Genomic DNA, 15,574 nt, shown 5'->3' with positions numbered 1-15,574 from the left:
GGTAATATCCCCATTTTGAAAATGTTGAAACTGAGGCTTTAAGTGGGGGGAGTCTCCCCTAAAGACACATGGCTTGGAGTTGTAGTCAGAATTTAAACTGTGGTTTCTCTTTTCATTAATACCAGGTGGAAGTTTAGTATATTAGTTACTTATTGTTGTGTAACAAAACTTAATGATATAAAAATAATACACATTTATTATCTCATAGTTTCTCTGGGTCAGAGATCTAGGCAGTTTAGATGCGCCCTGTGCTTCGAGGGCCAGGGTCTCTCACAAGGCTGTAATCAAGGTGTCAGTGGGGGCCACAGTCAACACAGCCAACTCAACTCTGGAGCAGAATCTGTTTCTGAGCTTCCTCAGTGCTTGTTGGAAGGATGGGGTTCCTTAGCAGCTGTTGGACTGAGGGCCTTGATTTATTGCTGGCCAATGGCCAGAGACAACCTTCAGTTCCTTTCCAGGTAGCTGTTTCTATCTGAGCAAGTAGGTAAGAAGATCCAGGGAGAGACAACCAGCAGCAAGATGGAAGTCAGTCTTTTGTAACCTGTTCACAGAAATAATAGCCCATCACTTCTATCTGTTCTGTTCATTAGAAGCAAATCACTAGGTTCAGTCTTTAGGGGAGGGATTATGCAGGGTGGTGACTGCCAGGAAGTGGAGATCATGTGAGCTGGGTCAGAAGCTACCTACAACAGTTACTTTCGATGTGCAGAAGATGAGTGGAATGAAAAGAATCAAGCATCTGTACAAGAAGTGAGTTAAATAGGCAGCATTGCCAGGGTCAGTGTGGGAGATTGTCAGTTTTTCCACAACCCTTATTAAGAACTCTTTCCATGTGCCAGGAAGTACTGGACATGGCTCCAGATGCTCAGAATACATCAGTGAATAACCCACAGAAGTGCTCGGCAGTCACGGATCCCACGTGAAAGAATTTTTTCAAAGAGGCTTTGTATGCTTAGTGGAAGAAGATTGGGTATATTTTAGTGAAATACATTTTCCGAGAAAAGCGCTTAAATCTAGGGTTCCTTGAAAAGAGGGAGGACAGTTATAGAAATTAAAGTAATATAGAGGTCATTCCTCCTTGCTTTGTTTTCTCTTATGCCAGTGTCCAGTCCTTAGTAAATTCAACTAGCCCTACTTCCAGAATATACTCTGCCTATGTCACTCCAGCTCTGCTTACTCTTACCACCACAGTCCTCTTGGATTAGGGAAGATTAGGGAAGAGGTCCATTTGACACATGTTTTTGAGAAACTTTAATGTGTGGATGGATTTGAAGGTTATGAATCTAAATGTGGTCACCAGGAAATGAGTGGGGAGAGAGAGAGAGAGGATGATGAAGAGCTAAGTCCTAGGGCACTCCATCATTAAGACGTGAAGGAGACTCAAGGGAAATATCCAGTGAAGTGTGAATAAAACCAGGAAACTGAGTTGTCCTAGAAGCCAGGAAAAAGTGTGTCCGTGAGGAGTAAACAGTTAGCTTTGTCAGAGTCACCTATAGTAGATTAAATTAGATGAGCACTGAGAAGTGAGCAGAGTTTAACAACATGTATTCGTTGATCAATAAGAGCAGATTGGGTGGAATAATAATAGGAGTGAGAGCCTAATTAGGGTGGGCTTAAGAGACAGTTTTCTGGGACAAGGGGATTTAGCGAGGAGGGAAGGTTTTCCTACAAAGGGGAGGAGTCGTGCAGTAGTAGGAAGAAGAAGTAGGCTTAAAAGAAGTTTTTGCTTTTTAAGGTGGGAGAAATAATAGCATATTTGTATACTGATGAGAATGCTCTGTTGGAGAGAGAAGAATTACTGATAGAGACAGGTAGAAATGCTAGAGCAATGTTCTCGAACAGAGGAAAGAGGATGGGGTCCAGTCCATAGTGGAAACATAGGGCTTGGCTAGTGGAAAAATTATTCAGTGAGAGAAGCAAGCTATGACCTTTAGGCCAAATCTGGTCCTCTGCCTGGTTTTGTAACACCCACAAGCTAAAAATATGTTTTCCAGGGCTGCCTCGGTGGCTCAGTGGGTTAAGCCTTTGCCTTCAGCTCAGGTCATGATCTCAGGGTCCTGGGATCAAGTCCCACATCGGGCTCTCTGCTAGGCAGGGAGCCTGCTTCCTCTTCTCTCTCTCTCTCTCTCTTTCTCTCTCTCTCTCTCTCTTTCTCTCTCTGCTTGCCTCTCTGCCTACTTGTGATCTCTCTCTGTCAAATAAATAAAATCTTTAAAAATATATATATGTTTTCCACACGTTCTTAAGTGATTGAAACAAAAAAAAAGCAAAAGAAGAATAGTATTTGTGACACATGAAAATTACAGCTTCCAATTCCACAGCCACATTCAGTTATTCGTATATGGCCTATGGATGCTTTTGTGCTGCAACAGCAGAGTTGAATGGTTGCAGCAGAGGCTGTGTGGCCCTCAAAGTCTATGATACTGACTCTCTGACCCTCGCAGACTGTGTCTGCTGATCCCTGCTCTGTGATGACATGAAGAAAGGCAGAATATATGAGTACAGATGCTGTTAGGTAGATTGATAGAACGATTGGAGTATAAAGCTGGCTAAGAGTGAGGTTAGGACAGGACTTGTTGGAGGTTTGGGAAGAGGGGAACAAGAATTAAATTGTTTTCTAGGAGAGTAGGAAAGTGAACAAACGAGGTAATTTTAGTCTGGCAGGCAGGATTAAGGGCCTGCTTGAGGTTCTTGGCCATTAATTTAAAGAGAGAACAGTCACTATGTTGAATTTCTTCAGTCGTGTTTAGAATAGATTAAGAATTTGGCTTAACCAGCAGTCCCCTGGGATTTTTCCAGGGGAGTGTGGTGAAGGGAGATAGGAGCAGGAGAGTTGATGATACCCCTAAGGGTGTGGTTATGATGGCTAACCACGAATTTAAGCTGGGTAAAGAGGAGAGAAGACAAAGTGAGAGCGTGATTGTGAAAATGGGGTAGAATCAATGTATTTTTTGTTCTGATAAAGGGTTATTGGAGTTGAGGTACTAAAGAGAAATGAGTAGGAAATATGGAAGATGCTGCTCAGAAAGGAGGGTGTTTGAAATGGAGATTATAGAAGGTTTATTCTTAGTGGTAATGACAACGGAATGAGTGACTGAGGACAGGTAGAAATCAAGATCAAGGCATCAAGGAAGAGAGAACTCATAATGTTGAACATGTGAATTAGTACTGATATTGGTAACTGTAGAAGTAGGAATTAGTGAGGGTAAGACAGAGCCAGGAGCAGAAATTTCAATTCAGGTGCTTAGTGAGGAGTGGCCACAAGGTCAGTAGATGACTGACCATAGCAATGAGAGTTAGTCATATAGTGATAATGTGAAATTCTGGCTGTGAGTTTTGGGAAGAAGGAAAGGGAAGTCTTCTGGAAAGAGCAGTAGGAGGACTTTTGTTCCTCTCCAGAGCAGGCTCTGACTGTTAAAAGATAGAAAAGAGCCACCACTTAAAAGACCACATTTTGTTTATCCATCCTCTAGTGATAGACACTTGAGTAGCGTACATCTTTTGGCTATTGTGAATCATTCCGCTATGAACATGGGTGTACAAATACTTGTTTGAGTCTCTGCTTTCAGTTCTTTTGAGTGTATACCTAGAAATGGAATTACTGAATCATGTAGTAATTTTATACTTAATTTTTTGAGGAACCATCATACTGTTTTCTATAGTAGGTTCACTATTTTATATTCCCACCAGCGGTGTACAAAGGTTCCAATTTATCCTTGTCAGCACTGGGTTTTATTTTTTGGTTGTAAGTAATATTCATCCTGATGGGTTTGAAGTGGTATATATCTCATGGCTTTAGTATGCATTACCTTTATGATTACTGACACTGAAATCTTTTCAGTGTGTTTTATTGGCCATTAATATATCTTCTTGAGAGAAATGTCTTTGTAACTTTGTTTTTAAATTTGGATTGTTTTTTAAAATATTTTATTTATTTATTTGACAGAGAGAGAGATCCCAAGTAGGCAGAGAGGCAGGCAGAGAAAGAGGAAAAGCAGGCTCACTGCTGAGCAGAGAGCTCAGTGCGGGGCTCAATCCCAGGACTCTGAGATCATGACCTGAGCCGAAGGCAGAGGCTTAACCCACTGAGCCACCCAGGCACCCCCAGATCTAATTTTCTAGATCTGTTGAACTGTAGGGTTCAGCTATAGGGTTCTTTGTATATTCTGGGTATTAATCCCTTATCAGATGCGTGGTTTGCAAATGTTATCTGCCATCCCATGGGCAGGCTTTCTATTCTGTTTATAGTGTTTGATGCACTTTTGCTGCCCTTGCTTTCAGTGTCACATCCAAGAAGTCATTGCCCAGTCGAGTGTCATAAAGCTTTTCCCCTTTTCTTCTAAAAGTTTTATAGTTTTAGTTCTTACGCTTAGATTTTTGATCCATTTAACTTAATTTTTGTATGTGGTGTGAGTTAAGAGTCCAGCTTCTTTCTTCTGCGTCTGTTTCTGTAGAGAATGAAGCCAAAATTTTCTGGCAATAGAAAAATTTTTATTTCTTTACCTAATATTACACAGGTAAATATTATATAGGTACCTGTGCCTTGTTGCGGGTAAAAACTGATTTTGGGGAGGAAGGGGGTTAGCAGGCTGTATTGCTAATTAGGGATCTCTGAACTGAACTACAAGAAAACATATTTTACTCTGTCTCCTTAGAGCCAAGATTCTGGGTCTGATAATCGTATAAACACAGTCAGTCTCAAGGAAGCTTTAGAAAGGTTTGATCACAGCCCAACCCCTTCTGCTTCCTCCCGGAGTTCAAGAAAATCATCTCACACAGCTGTCTCAGACCCTTCCTGTGAGTACCCTAACTTGAAAGCACTCTCTCTCAAGAGAGTGCTTTTAAATTGTGTTACTGGTTTCAGCATTTTTCATCAAATGCTACTTAATTTTTTTACATGAAAAGGTTTACTGTAGCATTGCTTACGTTAGAAACACTGTTTTTAAATTTATTATTTTTTTAGTTGAAGTATAACGTACAGTGTTATATTAGCTTCAGGTGTACAATATAATGACTTAATTCTGTACATTCTGCTCATTATGATGATAAATGCACTCTTAATCTCCTTCACCAGTTTAAGAAACAAAACAAGTTAACAAAGAAAAAGACAAAAAGCCAGACTCCTAAATATAGAAGAGCATGGTTTGTTGTCAGAGGGGAGGTGGGTGGGAAGATGGGTAAAATGCTACTTCAAAATGATAAATTTATACTTTCCTGAAATATACTAACCTTTCCAATGAGCAAAAGCCATGTTGCTCACGTTGAACAAAGAATTAAGTTTATAAAATAGTGTATTAAATATTTAGGTAGTAGTATTGGTATTGTTAAGTTGCCTTTAACCGTCCCTCAAAAAAACAAAACTGTTTATTCATTTTTTACTGGTAGAACCAGTGTCCTTTAAGTTGGCTTTTTTGTTTGTTTTGTTTTTTAAGATTTTATTTATTTATTTATTTCGAGAAAGGGAGTGAGCCAGTGCACGACTTGGGGGGAGGGGCAGAGGGAGATGGAGAAGCAGATTCCTCACTGAGCAGGAAACCTGATGAGAGGCTTGATCCCAGGATCCTGCGATCATGACCTGAGCAGAACGTAGACGCTTAACTAATTAAGTCACCCAGGCACCTGTTTTAAGGTTGCTTTCAGAAAGTTTTTGCTTTTTTTTTTTTTTTTAATTTATTCTGGTACCCTATGTCTTTTGATTAGGACATTTAGTCCATTTATCTTCAGAGTAACTATTGAAAGATGTAGATTTAGTGCCATTGTATTGCCTGTAAAGTTACTGGTACTGTATATGGTCTCTGTTCTTTCTGGTCCATGTTTCTTTTGGGCTCTGTATTCGCTTAAAGGATCCTTTTTATTTTTTTTTTTTGCAAAGCTTGTTTAGTGATCACAAATTCTTTTAGTTTCTCTTTGTCCTGGAAGCTTTTTATGTTTCCTTCTGTTTTGAATGACATCCTAGCTGGATAATGTATTCTTGGCTGCATATTTTTTTCATTTAGCACCAAAAATTTATTATGCCAGTCCTTTCTGGTCTCTGGATAGGTCTCCTGCCAGTCTGTTGTTTCTGCCTTTGTAGGTTACGGACCTGTTGTTCACTATAATATGCTCCATTATACTTAATGCACCCTCCCCTGGCCATCCTCCTCTTCTGGGATCCCAATTATTCTAATACTGTTTTCTTTTATGGTATCACTTATCTCTTAAATTCTCCCCTTACAATCCAGTAGTTGTTTATCTCTTAGCTTCTTTATACTCTGTTATTTTGTCTCCTGTATCACTATTTCTCTTCTGCCTCATTTATCCTAACAGTTAGGGCCTCCATTTTTTATTGCATCTCATTAGTAGACTTTTTAATATATCGTTATGTATTGTATCTTTATAGTTGTTATTCTGAACTCTAGTTCTGAGCCTTACTTTTCATATTGATTAGGTCCCTGATAGTCAGTCAGTACTACCTATTACTCTCTTTTATGAGGTGAATGTTTCCATCTTGTCATTCTATCCAAAGAATAGATGAATGAAAGAAAATATTAAAATGGCAACAATGACCCCAGAGAAATATGCACAAAACAAATCAGAAAAGACCCAAGACTGAATTTTTTTTAAAAAGTACAATTAGACAGTGAACAGAAAAGAGCAATACACTGGATGCTGTGTGTATTTTGTTCTGTTTATTAGAAAACTAGATCTGGGGGTGCCTGGGTGTCTCAGTGGGTTAAGCCTCTGCCTTCGGCTCAGGTCATGATCTCAGAGTCCTGGGATCGAGCCCTACATCAGGCTCTCTGATGTAGGGAGCCTGCTTTTCCTCTCTCTCTGCCTGCCTCTCTGCCTACTTGTGATCTCTCTCTTTCTCTCTGTCAAATAAATAAATAAAATCTTAAAAAAAAAAAAATCTAGTTCTAGAAATTGTAAAGAAAAAAAATATGTACACAAATAAAATTAAGTACAATGAAAGGATAGAATGTAACTGTAAAAATGATAGTTAAAATACCAAAAAAAAAAAAAAAAAGAAAAAGAAAAAGAAGGAATGTAAACAGAAAGATAAACAGAACAGAACAATACCCTGAGTGTATTTTGGTTTGTTAGAAGAAACTACCTGTCAATATTATAAAGAAGAAAAAATACATGTACAAAAATTAAATTTTAACATTGAAAGGATAGAATGTAACTGTAACGATGAAAATTAAAGACTTTTACAAAAAAAAAAAAAGAAAAAAGAATATGATCAAATAGGTGAAGAGAATAGAATCATACACTAGATTCTGGGTGTGTTTTGGTCTGTTTGTTAAAGGAAACTGCATCCCAAAATTGTAAAGAAAGAAAAACTTATATACAAAAATAAAATTAAATACAATGAGAGGATTGAATGTAAATGTAAAAATGAAAGTTAAAAAGATTTCTAAGAAGTTCATAAAATAAAAATTGGTGGAAAGAGGAAAAAGAATTAATTTAAAAAAATTAAAAATTGTGGGAAGAAGACCATTTATTATATAAACTGTCTTCCCCTAGTGCTTGAGATTTGCAGTTCTCTGTGATCTGTAAACTTGGTCTTGCCGATCTTCTGGGGGAGGGGCCTCTTGCATTGATTCTTAAGTGTCTTTGCCCCTGGTGGAATGGTGACCACCCTTGCCGGGGGCCAGGCTAAGTAATCTGTGCCTGATTGCTCCTTGTGGCTTTTGTTCCCTGAAGGTTTTCCATGCTGCTTTAGAGGATGAGGATGAGGTTGGTGTCTTTCCAGTAAACCAGTGGAGCAGAGAGCTCAGTGCCACACTGCTAAGTGCACCCTCGGGGAAAAGCAGTCAGTGACTACAGTCTCCCTTGTTTCTGCTCACCTGGCCTGTGACCCAGCATTTCTGTTTCAGTCACATGCCCCATTTTGAGTCTCCAAACCCTGAAGACTTCTGTGGCGCATCCTCATGCCACTTCCGGAGAGGGTGGTCTCGCTGCGGTTCTGCTGTGTCCCGGTGTGTGGTATACCGCATCCCCAAGATGGGAGCCGGCTCCTGGGCTCACTGATGATAGGCAGCTTCCCTGCTCTGATGCCTGGAAACTCGTCCACGTCCAGGCAGTCCCAGTCTTCTTATGACCCTGGGGATCCTGAGACCACACCATCCCACTTAGTATTCCGTCCTGCTTCCGCCACCTGAGCACCTTTCACACGGGGACGTCTCTCACCTGAGCAGGCTTCTAAAAGTTCTGATTTTGCACTCCACTGCTGTATCACTTTCCAGTAGCTGGCTTTTGGAGGCTTCCTCCCCCGCAGTTAGTTCATCTTCAGACATATGGCCTCAGCTTCACTTCTCTGCACCTCCTGTCTTGCAGAGAGTGGTCGCTTTGCTATTTGTAGAGTTGCAGCTGTTCTTTTCTTAGATCTGCAGTTGAGTTCACAGGTGTTCAGAATGAGTTGATAGCTGTCTAGCTGAATTCCTGGGGCCAGACAGAATTAAGGTTTCCTATTCCTCTGCCATCTTGGACTAACTCCTGAATGTTATTTTTAATTCTTAATTTTTAATGAAGACTTGCATAATTATCATTGGATTAGTAACCTTCTTTTGTTTAAAGAGTTTAGCAGTTTAATTTCCCAGGGTATTACAACCATGTAAGGAAAAGGAGGTTGTTGGAACCACTGAACACCATAGGTAGAACATTAAAGAGGTGTTAAACATAGAATATCTTAAATCTTAGGGGAAAAAGTTTTTCCTTTGTAGCTATGTTTCTCTTTTTATACATTTTATTTTACTGTGGTATGAATACTTCAACTGAGATCTATCCTGTTAGGTTTTCCAGCTTACAGTCCAATATTGTTGGCTCTAAATACCGTGTTATAGTGCAGATCTCTAGACCTTATTCATTGTACTTAATGGCAACGTTACACCCATTGATTAACTCTTTATTTTCCTTATCCCCCCAGTCCTTGTCAGTCACCATTCTACTCCGATTCAGTGAATTTCTCTATTTTAAATACCTTATAGAAGGGAGTCATGCAGTACTTGTCTTTCATTCACTGGCTTTTTCCACATAGCATGATGTCCTCAGGATTGATACATTTTGTCTTATCTTGCAAAATTTCATTCTTTTTAAAGGTTGAGTAGTATTTCATTGTATATATATTACCATATATTTGTTTTTCCATCCATCTCTCATTTTGATTGTTTCCACATCCTGGCTATTAAGAATAGTAAGAGATCACTCTGTAGCCATCATGGAGAATAGTGCTGCCGTGAACATAGGAGTGCAAATATCACTCTGAGATCCTGATTTAAATTCTTTTGGGTAAATACCCAGAAGTGGAATCGCTGGATCACATGTGGTAGTTCTATTACGGTTTCCCACAGTGGCTGCACCATTTCATAACCCCACCAATTTTAAGTGTGGAAGGGTTCCAGTTTCTTTACATTCTCAGCAACGCTTCTTGTTTTTTTATAATAACCATCTTGTCACGGGTGAAGTTGTGTCTCATTGTGGTTTTGGTTTGCATTTCCCTGATGGTGAATGACCTTGAACATTTCATATTCTAGCTGGCCATTTGTGTATCTTCTTGAAGAAATGTCTTTTTGTCTGTAGGCCATTTTTAAATGGAATTATCATTATTATTATTATTTTTTACTATTGAACTCTAGGAGTAGTAACCATTTTTAAATATAAAGTTTTCCTATTTCAGATATATTCTTTGTCCTTAAGAAAGAAATAATTAAAGTGAACCCTCTTATTGTCATAGACTTCACTTCTATGAAATTATTTAGAAAAATAATTGAAAGTTTATTTTTAATTTATTGAATCCATCTTGAGATTTATCTTTGCAAATTATATTTTGTTAAGTACTAACACTGTTTCATTTTTGTTGACGAACCTCAGCAACACCAACAAAGATCCCAGCGGACACAAGCACTCCTCCCAGACCCCATTTACCAGCTCATGAAAAGACGGCAGCGAGGAGGGCATCACTCAGTGGCCAGGTGAGCGTCATCTAGGGAGCACTCATCTGAATAAAGATTTACTATAAGGGGGGAAGTCATGTACATTTTTAGAAATTTATTAATCCATTACCCCGTTTTATAAAGATCAGAATTGTTGTTGATAAATAATACTTGAGATCTTTCCATTTTTGTGAGATCATTCGCAGACATATTCCTTTTGATTATTTTCCAGGTAAAATGTTAGATATTTCTTTTACTTAAGGAAAGTTAATAATTTAGAGCCATTTCATACCTAATTTCGAATACCAGTCACCTTCAGTTATGTCCATTTAATTATTATTGAGAGCCCGTGCAAGGTAATGTGGCAGACGACTTAGAAGATGAAAGGATAAATAGGGTATGGGCACATCCAGGGTCGAGGGGCCATATGCATGCCTGTACGCCGCCAAAGATGTTATGAGGCAAATTGTAGTTCAGTTCTAAAGATACGATGGTGCTATTTCTGGTAGAAGTACTTATGGATGGGAGTAGTTGTCACTCCAGTGTTATTTTTTGTTTTGCTTCCTAGTCCATAAATTCCCAATCTGTTGGTCAGTCATTAACACAGCCAGCGATGTCTCAAGCTGCAAATTTACCAATTCCACAAGGCATGTCCCAGGTATTTTTTGTTTGTTTGTTTCAGTTAAGTATTTTAAAATGATAAGTTGTTTTTAAGCTAATAGAGATTTTTAAAAATATATACTTTTTAATGCAGTGACTCTCAACTGTTGGCATTTATAATGTCTGGGGGCTATTTCTGATTGTCGGTGATCTGATCGGTGATCTAATTGTGGAGTATCACTGGCCCTTAATAGACAAGGGCCAGGGATGCTAGTTGTCTTTCAGGATGCAGGCCAGTTTTGTACAACAAGGAATTATCCCGGTTTATGTGCTATGACACCCACACTGGGAGACACTTTAGACAGATCTCATATCTCATTGAGCGATAAAGCCAAATACTTTGTCTCTTAGTTCTGTGATATTATTTCCCCTTATTCTGCCTTCTGTGTTTGGATCTATTATTTGCATTTAATAGAAATCCTTTCAGTGTTGACAATGTAATGTTTTCCCAAAAGTATAAATAACTTTTGTTAGGATAAAATGCAACATTTTAAATATATCTTAAAGGCATGAGGGAGCTAAGGCACAAAACTCGTAATGTTTTCTCCTACTTATTGTGATCTAATATAAGATACGGTCTGATGATTGTCAATTCAAAAGACAGAGTTCTATACTTTTTGAAAGGTAATATTCAGTATCTTCAACACAAACTTTTGAAGATCGAGAAAAAGGCTTTTTGGAGGGTTTGCTCACTTTTAGATGCAGTTCACTGTAGGAGACGTTTTTTTTTTAGATTTTATTTATTTGAGAGAGCGCACAAGTTGCAGGGAGGAGTGGACTCCCTGCTGAGCAGGGAGCCCAGTGTGGGCTCGATTCCAGGACCTTGGTATCTTGACCTGAGCCATAGGCAGATGCTTAATTGACTGAGCCACCCAGGTGCTCCTGTAAGAGACTATTTTAAGATTAAGACACATTTCCAATAAATTGGAATTCTTCCTGCGATATCCTGTGCTAAATATTCATGGAAATAATTAAATGAGCAGGATACATTTAAGTGATGAATCACTAAGTGTGACTAAATTTCAGGCAGTAGTAAATAGAAGCTGTTTATGACTCAAGTAAAACCATGAAATAAGATAGAAAATCCTGGAAGTAGAATAACTGTTTGCATTCATGTATGCATTTATTCATTCATAATTGCTTAGTCTATAAAAGTCTACATTTCATACTTGTGAACATACACTGTGAATAGTTTCAGCTGAAAATATGAATAAAAATATGCTTAGTTATCTGTTAGATTTTTATAACCTTCTAATGATGTGTACAAAGAGGCCATTCTAGGGATGACAGAATTTGATGTGAGTAACTCTAGGAGCAGGCTACTTTTTCATTTGTTACATGATAGAAATTAAGTAACTTGTTCCAGGAAATGATAGAGCCCCAGTATGAGCTCTGGTCTTTTTGTTTTTTGTTGTTGTTATTTATCTTAGAAGAGAGCAAGGACGCATGTTCACAGGCAAGGGAGACACAGAGGGAGAAAGAGAAAAAGTCTTCGGGTCCTGAAAGAGGAGAGGGAGAAAGAGAAAGTCTCATGCAGACTTTGTGTTGAGTGTGAGCCTGACACAGGGTTCAATCTCAGGACCTGGAGACCATGACCTGAACCAAAATCAAGAATTGCAGGCTTGACCAACTGAGCGCTGGTCTTCCAATGCCAGTGTGTACTTGTAATCAGGCAAGATCTGGTCAGAAGTCAGAAGCCATACCAGAAATTTGAAATAGGGATGATAATAAAAAACATTTAATAATTTTAAACAGGGAATCCTAAGTAATACAGGGATAATGGATGTAGAGAACAGCCACTAACTGTGAGAGGGGGGAGTATAGTATGCAAAGAAGGAACAACTTGGAAAACTCTCCCAGTCCTCCTCAACTTTTCTTCCTTCAGGCCAAGTTGAAACTCAGTTTCCAATGGGGCTGGTGTGGCTGTAGCCACTGGATGAGAGAGAGGTTCACTGAGGTACCACAGACCAGGGCTGGAGTGCAGGAAGCCACCTGCTGGGTTACCAGCAGGAATTGCAGGGGAGCTTCCCATAAGGATGCCAGTAAGACTTGCTGGAAAGTCAAGGGCTACTCCTTTTGCAGTATCCCTTCAGCACCATCCACGGACATGACTAAGTTTGTGTCTGCTGACAAAGGAGAAATGTTTATAGGGTCCAGCTCCAGTAGCAGAAAACCAAGCAAAGGTGGGTGAATTAGGAGCTGAGAGATAATGCATTGAAAACTAGTGTGACATTCTTAGCTTGTGATATATACTACTTATTTTTCACATCACACAATTATGAAGAGTAAATGATTCTAAAATATGTTACACTTTTCCCAAACTGGTACTTCAGTTTCAGTTTTCAGCTCAATTAGGAGCCATGCAGCATCTAAAAGACCAATTAGAGCAACGTACACGGATGATAGAGGCAAATATTCATCGACAACAAGAAGAACTAAGAAAAATTCAAGAACAACTTCAAATGGTCCATGGTCAAGGGCTGCAGGTAAAGTTATTATATTTGAATACAAACAAAACATGCTATTCACATTTTGGTTTCTTAGGAAAATTGACTTTTCTTAATAAAAAATGAGAAGCAAGAGATAACATTTCATCAGTTTAGTTCAATAAATACTCATTGGTTACCTACTCAGTATGATGGCATTTACACTCTGATTCATTCCTAAGAGTATTTCCATCAACATTGTTGTTTCTCCAAATTAAAGTCCTCTTTTTAGCAATCTAATTTTTAGTAAATTTAAACCCATAATATTGTATTTTGTGTAGATTTCTAAGTACATGTAGGTAGAGTTTATAAATCGGTCATCAATCATTATTTTAGTAAACTGGTAGATATAATTCTAGTTAGTCTTTTTTTTTTTTTTTTAAAGATTTTATTCATCCATTTGACAGAGAGAAATCACAAATAGACAGAGAGGCAGGCAGAGAGAGAGATAGAGAGGGAAGCAGGCTCCCTCCGAGCAGAGAGCCCGATGTGGGACTCGATCCCAGGACCCTGAGATCATGACCCGAGCCGAAGGCAGCGGCCCAACCCACTGAGCCACCCAGGCGCCCCAAATTCTAGTTAGTCTTATTTGATCAGTAGACAGGGCCACTAAAGTTGTATCTTTCAGAAGAAACTAGGATTTTGGAAAAGGGAAACTAAGTGAAAAAAAGCTACTTCTGTCTGATGCCAGACATTATAAACAATGATTGATGAAAAACTGCCTGTCCATAGATTTTTGAGTAGCACTGAGTTGGGGTAATGCTAGCTGGTAGAACAAACAGTGACCAACATGTAAAATATTCAAACAAGTAGAGGTTTTGAAATTTATCACCCTTTTTCTGACAGTTGGAAACATGATAAGGTTATGGGATGACTGGAAGAATGGATAAGAATTGGTTTTTTTCCAGTAATTGTTTATTGCTAATTGATCACTGAAAAAGACTTAACCATCCTGTTATTTGCTTTTTAAACTTAATTTGTAGCTTGTTTTTGCTTTCTCTTTTTTTAAAATTGCTCTCATTCTTCTTTGTTTTTAGTTTACAAAGCTCATTTTAATGTAATCTTTATTTTTAAAGATGTTTTTACAACAGTCAACCCCTGGTTTGAGTTTTGGTTCTGTTCAACTTTCTTCTGGAAATTCATCTAACATCCAGCAACTCACACCTATAAATATGCAGGGCCAGGTCATTCAAACTAACCAGATTCAAAGTGGAATGAATACTGGACACATTGGCACAACTCAGCATATGATACCGCAGCAGACTTTACAGAGTACATCAAGTCAGGTAACGGAGCAAGTGCAATGAGCTCTGGAGTGTTGAGTGATTGAAATGTACACTATTGCAGAAATGAAAATGAAGATCTATCTGAAATAATTCCATATTTTAGCTTTTAATAGTAATAATTAAAAGTTTAGTTTTGAGGGTGGTCATTAAAATATTTTGTGCAAAATTCTTAAAATGTCAATGTTATAAATGCTTTCAGTATTTTGACATTTAAAAATTTTGCAGTTTGTTAAAAATGAACATACAGGCTACTTCTGTATGTTATAAAGGTTTGACTTACAAAAAAGGGTGACCAGGAAACACATTACTATGAAGAATAAGCTGTTACAGTAGTGATAGTTTAATCAGTAATCTGGGAAATTTGATGCAGGTAATTGGTATTCATTAGTGACTGTAAATCCCAAGATTTCAGGTGAAATCTATCAAGATGTCTAACATCCATCACTCACTCTGGGCATTTAACAGAAGTTCTAAAGTTCATAGTTTATATTCCAACAAGATACTAAAGACTAATTCATTCTCAGTTACTACAGGTTTTTTTCCTTTGTAGTTAGATTTCTCCCAGAGTAATATGTCCTGCTTCTCCTTTTTTGGTCATGTCAACTATTGTTAGAGTAATGAATAGTAGATGCATATTTCCTAAAAAAAAAAAAAAAAAAAATTCATTTAATTCATCTGTAATATCTTCTGTTTTCTAGCAGAGTCAACAGAATGTGTTGAGTGGGCACAGCCAACAAACCTCTCTTCCCAGTCAGACACAGAGCCCACTTGCAGCCCCGCTGTACAACACTGTGGTGATCTCCCAGCCGGCAGCCGGAAACATGGTCCAGATCCCGTCTAGCATGCCACAGAGCAGTACGCCGAGTGCTGCAGTAACTACATTCACTCAGGACAGACAGATCAGGTAGTTGCCATAATTCAGTCATTCCAAAGTTGTACAAATTGATGAATTAAAAAAATGATAGGATTTTTAAAAATTTGATTTTAGTTTGTAGCCAGCTCCCACCAGCATTCTTGAATTAGAACTAAACATGCAGGGACGCCTGGGTGGCTCAGTTGGTTAAGCGGCTGCCTTTGGCTCAGGTCATGATCCCAGCGTCCTGGGATCGAGTCCCACATCGGGCTCCTTGCTTGGCAGGGAGCCTGCTTCTCCTTCTCCCTCTGCCTCTGCCTGCCACTCTGTCTGCCTGTGCTTGCTCTCGTTTCTCTCTCTATGACAAATAAATAA

General features: G+C 38.6%; 1 protein-coding gene across 5 annotated transcripts in view; it reads left to right on the top strand.

Annotated features, from left to right (window-relative positions):
* The window catches only part of CLOCK (clock circadian regulator), a 135,845-nt gene that overhangs the window by 104,085 nt on the left and 16,186 nt on the right, over positions 1–15,574 (top strand). For 3 of the 5 annotated variants that reach the window (XM_059384184.1, XM_059384190.1, XM_059384206.1), the window contains 6 exons: positions 4,656–4,797; positions 9,853–9,953; positions 10,483–10,572; positions 12,908–13,060; positions 14,137–14,346; positions 15,045–15,250. In XM_059384184.1, coding sequence (XP_059240167.1) covers positions 4,656–4,797; positions 9,853–9,953; positions 10,483–10,572; positions 12,908–13,060; positions 14,137–14,346; positions 15,045–15,250 — 902 coding nt within the window. The remainder of the gene's footprint in view (positions 1–4,655; positions 4,798–9,852; positions 9,954–10,482; positions 10,573–12,907; positions 13,061–14,136; positions 14,347–15,044; positions 15,251–15,574) is intronic. The other 2 variants (XM_059384205.1, XM_059384200.1) reach the window with 2 other exon arrangements.

This window comes from Mustela nigripes, chromosome 1 (genome assembly GCF_022355385.1).
Source record: "Mustela nigripes isolate SB6536 chromosome 1, MUSNIG.SB6536, whole genome shotgun sequence".
In the NCBI taxonomy this organism is placed as follows: Eukaryota; Metazoa; Chordata; class Mammalia; order Carnivora; family Mustelidae; genus Mustela; species Mustela nigripes.
This window is presented reverse-complemented; position numbering and strand designations above follow the sequence as displayed.